The sequence below is a fragment of the Dreissena polymorpha genome, chromosome 7 (assembly GCF_020536995.1).
Source record: "Dreissena polymorpha isolate Duluth1 chromosome 7, UMN_Dpol_1.0, whole genome shotgun sequence".
Classification (NCBI taxonomy): domain Eukaryota; kingdom Metazoa; phylum Mollusca; class Bivalvia; order Myida; family Dreissenidae; genus Dreissena; species Dreissena polymorpha.
The window spans coordinates 29,447,074-29,454,017 of NC_068361.1; the positions used below are offsets into that span (position 1 = coordinate 29,447,074).

The 6,944-nt window shown below is 33.0% G+C and overlaps 1 protein-coding gene across 1 annotated transcript; it reads left to right on the forward strand.

The window, feature by feature from the left end:
• Positions 1-2,069: 2,069 nt before the first annotated feature.
• Positions 2,070-6,091, forward strand: LOC127836880 (uncharacterized; the record flags this gene model as incomplete). The annotated part of the gene is given in 7 exon segments (XM_052363532.1): positions 2,070-2,085; positions 2,403-2,457; positions 2,646-2,728; positions 3,348-3,419; positions 3,827-3,914; positions 5,303-5,397; positions 6,024-6,091. Coding segments are annotated over 6 exon segments (453 nt in total). The 5' UTR covers positions 2,070-2,085; positions 2,403-2,408.
• Positions 6,092-6,944: the final 853 nt, after the last annotated feature.

Below are 6,944 nucleotides of genomic sequence, written 5' to 3' on the forward strand. Positions count from 1 at the left end.
TTGGAGATAATACAGTTTTCACTATGTAAATATGGAAACGCCATACGCAAATTCACAATTCAAGAAGGGTGGCTTTAGAGAAGATTGTTTCAATTCATTTTTCTATATCAGTATATTAACATCATGTGACAAATTGGATATGGCTAGAATAGACTCAACAGGCATGATTGGCACAACTTTTCTGCCAAAACTACAAGTGTACACATCAAATATAAACCGCTGAGCCTCGCGGTTCAGGGGGAGAAATTTGTGAAGTTTTCATTTTCTAAATTTGCTTTAGATCTGGTGATTAACCTTTGCGGTGAACCGGCAAGATTTGAACAATTTTGAAAGAGGGCAATCCAAAAAAATAACTGTGAAGTTTCATGTAACTATACAAATCTGCCCGTGTTAAAAAAGTGTGTCGGACGACGAAGACGATAAAAAGATGATCCAAATGCTAATCTTTTGCACGTTGAGCACAGGTGGACCAAAATATACGTGTTACTTTTTGATCAAAAAAGGGGGCCATATATGTGATTATGTCAAAACTATCAGAACCAAGGGATTACATGCTGGTCAATATCTTTATAATGTTTCGTTCTCCAGCAGTACATTTATTTGCAGTTACGTGCGACACATATCACACAGGTTTTTTCTGAAAAGAAGAGTGATTTCGGTTATTTTCGATATTTTGATACCGGTTTTAACCTAACTATTATGGTGTGTAAATATCTTTAAAAAGTTTTAATCACTTTATTGGCGTTGTTTTTTAAAAGAAACGCTTTGACATACAGAAAAACAAAGGACGGACGGAAGGATGGAAGGACGCGCTTGTATATAAGACCGCTCTCAATCAGAAATACGAGGCCATACACAGGTTGCATCAAAAATCGAATAGTAAATTGTTTACATGCATACATTTATTGTTTCGGTTAAAATAAACACGTTTATAATAAATGACAACTTTGATTATACATAATACACGAAGGATACCAAACATATATTTTGAAAAACAAATTGTTTATAAAATATCAAACGCAGTCACGATGAGATTTAAATTACTTCATATGAATGCTAGATGCTAATTTAGGATTTGGTAACAACTTTTTCACGTCCTCTCGGATTTCCGTCATTTATGAGTATATGCCGTACAAGACATACCGGGTTTCCATATTGTTTGTATGAAAACATATTTTAAGTAAGAGTAATCGATATCTATAAAATTAAAATGTAAATAAATGGAAAGCTGTTATAAGGAATTCTAAGTTGACAAGCAAAACATTCGTTGTCACAGAAAGCACCCAATTGGCTTTTGGATGTACATGTTCCCCAAATAATTTCCGATGCTTTACACAAAAATTATGCTATCTGCAATTACGAGTAATTATGGTTATAAAAGAAAGCTATTCAAACATTATTATTATAGCTACGTAAATCGTAGTTTGAAGTATTAACTACTGAAATCGTATAACTTTCCGATAAATAAAATACTGATACGTAATGTTGTATTCATCTTATGTCAGTACTTTAAACAACAGTGACACGTTCTCACAATCTCTATGTGACGAAGACGTGTAGTGCGCGGAAAATTGACACCACAAGTGAAGTACTTTGGTTTAAGAATATATGTTATAAGTGTATATAGGTATGGTTGCTAAATTGATACTTAAAGGGATATGTCGAATAAATGATACAAGCATCCAAAGAGAAGAAACAACAATTTCATATGTAAACAGTATTGTTTGAAACCTATATCCAACAAAACAATTAAGTCAGTACATTTCGAATCATACAAATAATTGCAATAACAGCGACTTACAAAGCAACTCATATAACGTATGAAAGATACGTCAGATAATATCAAAAGCACCAAACTTTAACATTGCAATTGTTGAGTCCCAGACACGTTCTTAATCGCAAAGTTACGAAATAGATCAGCGACAAAACTGAGAGCAAAATGATTTAATCTCTCTGTGTATAGGATATGTTGATAGCGCATTATACCTTTCAACTGACGACACAAAGAGATAAGATGATGACAAATTGGTTTAAGCTTCAGAATTCGCACTACGGTGACCACATTGTCGCCTGATTGTCCTGACGGTAAGGGTACTCGTTTTGTATTATTATGGTAATTTAATTTAGAATATAGTACGTACGTTTGTTCTAAAGAATAACAAAGCCAAAATAAGGTGTTTTGCTGCGAGGGTTCTTACCGCATACGATGAATTAAATATCGTTTTAATCTTGGTTTCGAAATTTTGCAGCTTTAGATTTTGTTCTGAAATTTGAACGAGCATCAGGCATGAATATTCCCCATAGTATGCATTCGTCACTTCATGTTTTTTTCTTCTAACAACAACATCCTACATGTTTTTTTTTAATCTTACAACAATTATTTGTTTGTGTTTATATTTTAGGCAAACATGTTCCTCGGATTTGGCGTTAGCCTTATATTAGGTAGTTTATGTTACGGTACGTAACGTTATGATACTCAAAAATCTAAGGTTCTAAAGGACCATATTTCCATGATCCTTTTTAATAAACTTTTCTGGTATTATCCGTGACATGGTTTGATTATATGAGTGGGTTACATATAGCCTATTTCAAATATTGTTTTACAAATAATAACTACTTCAACGTGCTTTAACTTTTTTTTGCAGTGGACTGTTTGACATGTCTTCAATGCTTAAACATCGAGAGTCCTCGACATTGCAGACATGTGAAGGAATGCTCGCCGAGCGAGGTATCTGAGTCTAAGTTACTTAATGAAACTCTTTTTAAGAATTGCTAAATTGATTGATTGTAAATTGTTTTTCGTCACTTTCAGATTCAATTGTTTCATGGATGAAACCAATTATACTCAATAATAATTGATAAACTTAAGCACAAAACGATGCTTTGAATGTTTAAGGCACGTGTTAATAGATTTTAAAATAAAATATCAATAACGTTCTTCTTAAATAGTTTTACGAACAACTAAATTATCATATACGCAGGAAAAAACAGTTAAATAAAATTGTTAAATACGGAGGGATCGCATCCGGGACATGGGAATGCAAATACCCGCTCCTTAACATTTGACTATCAGTTGACATAGCGGCGCATTTTAAACGTTATATGTTAGTAAAGCGCATACTTTTCGACATGACAATCGTCAGACACGCTTTATTATATTACAGACTTCGATTAATGATTATCCATGTTCGATCACTTAATAGAAATAGATGTCAATGCTGTGATTTAACTTTTTTTAAATAAAAAACATGTATTCTTTACCGATTCCTTAACTCTGTGAAAGAATCATTTGACAAAGGCGAGTGAAATTTGAAGTGAGTTAAATACGTCTACGTTTGTTTTCCTAGGTCTGTTATGTCAACCAAAAAGTGGATGAATACGGAGATGTTCTCTTTGACATTGGATGCAAAAACGCATCGGTAGGTTAAGATATATAGTCTTTTAATGTGTTAATTTAACGTTATAACGATGATAACGATGTTTACTCTATACTCGCCGTCGGTACAAAACGAATTAGCATGTTTGAATAACAAATAACAACGATAAATTAATATTTTGCGTACATCATGTACAGATGCATATCGATTTATTTGCAATGACATATATCTTAAATTTTAATTTTCATGCAGGGTTAATTTATCGCTCGACTACAAACCTCATGCTTTGTTTCCTACGAACATTACAACATTTCATTGTTGGTTTGTCGTTTAAAGACTATACATGAAACATTAAACGTTTTTCTGGTTATGTTGAATTGCACTTAACACATGCGATGATAATGTTTTATATCATGGTTAAATTAATTGTTATATTGTCTCCTTCTCAGAGGTGTTCGAATAGTTCCCATGGCAGCCACGCCTGTGACTATTGCTGTAATGGCAGTCTGTGCAACGCAGCAGGATGTGGTCAACCTGGTAGAAATAGTTTGCTTAAGACAACCTCAGCTTTAAACATTAAACGTTTATCTTATTTCACAATAAAGGTGTCAGTGATTGATGAATTAAATAGTCAAACTGACTCATTGTATGACATACAATTGTAGACTGTTAAACACAAATATAAATCGCTATACTATTGTACTGAATGTTTGATTTCCGGAAAAGTACATACTTTTTTAATAACAAATACAATAATGTTCTCCGAAAAAACTTGAATTTCAGTTTTTGTTTATGTACTATTATCATTGTCGATTTCGACAAGAGATAGAACATCGGACAAATTCAACATTATTTTTTTTATTATAAAGCAAATTGAAATAATGCATTTACCGCACCGTTGTAATTAAAAATACCTGTGGTCCTTCAAGTCGTACTGTGTCATCATAAAACATTTCATACGTTAAATTATACAATCTAGTTTTTTGGGATTGTAAAGCAACAGAAATGGTCCGGAAATGTTTTGGATGCATCAATAAAAATAAGCGTTAATGTATAAAAAGAAGAGTAAAATGACACTTAAACTTTATCTTAATCCGAGTTTAATATATAATTAACAATACTAAGTTTTCAAAACAAAATCAAGAGGAGAAAACAGAATCTTGCAAACTAGAAATGATTTAACGCTTTTAAGGTATTTATTTTTGCCGTGTCGAGGTTAATAACAATAACGAAAATCAAGTAATATATTGGTCAGATATATAGTGCAGTCATAAACTATATAGTTATAAATTCATTCTAACACGTCAACATTATATAGCAATATTATGTAACAATCTAGGTCATTTGCAATCTAGTCTGTCATTTATCTAACAAGTGTTGAAGCGTTTAATATAATGCACATCTTATTTATTTTCAGCAAATCTGCCATTACATAATTTAAATGGACAACACAATACCCTGCCTAACAACCCAGCCTTATTTTGCATTTGTTGGGATGGGAAAACAAACATATTTTCATTTTTGAACTGATGATGCTTGCGGAGATTCTCGACTCGCATTAAATCAAAAGCAAATACATAAGCTTTTCTATAAGTTGTGCTGGGAGATAGTAATTGACTTTTTAACACAGGAACATTATTCTACGATTTATATTCTTTTAATTAAACGTCCATATGACGACGTCCACGAATAATTGTTCAGTCATTTAAGCTAGTAAAACATTTACTGATTAAAACCTGTGTCAGTGCATCTGAACGGTCAATGCTAACATCTTGCGCAAAAACAACAACAAACACAGCAACACAATATATTATAGCTGAATTTAATTACAAGTAATTGAATACTTATCAAACATGAATGTATGTGAGTGACTTTTAAAATAATATTATGAGTGTTTTACGTTGTTCATTACGTCTTTTAAACAGGATACCCTTCCAATCGGGGTCCAATATGCTACAGTTGTTCAACACACACCAACCAAGGATCTTGTCAAAAAATCGACTTCTGTGACAGCAACGAGGTAAAATGATCCTTTTCACAAAAAGTGCAAATATTAATAATGTTTTTGTGGTACAGATTATACATCGTGCCTTTTTGGGTAAATGATATGTTAATGAGTAGTGAAGACTCGATCGAATCTTATAAAAACGAACTTATTTTGAGAATACCCTGCGAGCGGTTAGCAGGAAAGGCGGTAGTTCTATTGGTCGTAAGGATATCTTTTTCTAGCATGGACAGCATATCGAACGTGATAAGTAAGATGAAATACAGTATTAGGCACAAGAACAAGCTTTTTAGGTCAAAGGGCAACGCCCCAAAAGTCAAATGTACAAATAAGGAAAAGGTCCTTTACACAATTTCGCGAGCATAAATTGTCATAGCTATAATGTGTTTTCAAATAACTTACAAGGTATAAGCATGTTAAAAATAAGTGCCGCTAAATCCAATGTCATGGTCACTATAGACGGTCAACTGGGCAATATAAGGTATTCTTCCTTAGCACGTTTGTCGTATGATAAACACCTAACCACCGCCTACAACAAATTACATATTGAACCAAGCACATTTATCCACTGTAATATGATAACAAACCACATAAAAATTAAGGCTGCCAATTCAGATCGACCAATTGTAAATATTTTGAAGGTGTGCATGGTCCAAAAGAACTTGAATTTGGCGAACGTGTGCACACATCCAAGTGTGTTGTGTTAGAGGTTAAGTATCAGTTTTACCTATTATAATAAACTATTTCCTACTACTACTGCGAACTACTTCTTCTACTACTACTACACTACTATTTCTACTACTACTACTACTACTACTACTACTACTACGACTACCTACACTACTACTACTAGTACGTCTACTACTACTACTACTACTACTACTACTCTACTACTACTACAACTACTACAAACTACTACTACTACTACTACTACTTACACTACTACGACTACTAACGACTACTTACTACTACTACTACTACTACTACTACTACTACTTCTACTACTACTACTACTCTACTACTACTACTACTACTACTACTACTACTACTACCTACTACTTACTACTACTACTTACTACTACTACTACCTACTACTACTACTACTACTACTACTACTACTACTACAACTTCCTACTACTACTCCTACTACTTCTACTATTACCACTACTACTACTACTTACTACTACTACTACTACTACTACTACTACTACTTCTACTGCTACTACTACTACTACTACTACTACACTACTACTACTACTACTTCTACTATTACTAATTTCAACTACTAACAACTAACTACTACTACTACTACTACTACTACTACTACTACTACTACTACACTTAACTACTACCTCTTCTACTACTACTACTTACTCTACTACTACTACTACTACTTCTACTACGACTACTACTACTACTTCTACTACTACTACTACTCCTACTACTACTACTACTACTACTACTACTACAACTAATTACTACTCACTACTACTACTACTACTACTACTACTACTACACTAACTACTACTACTACTACTACTACTACTACTACTACTACTATT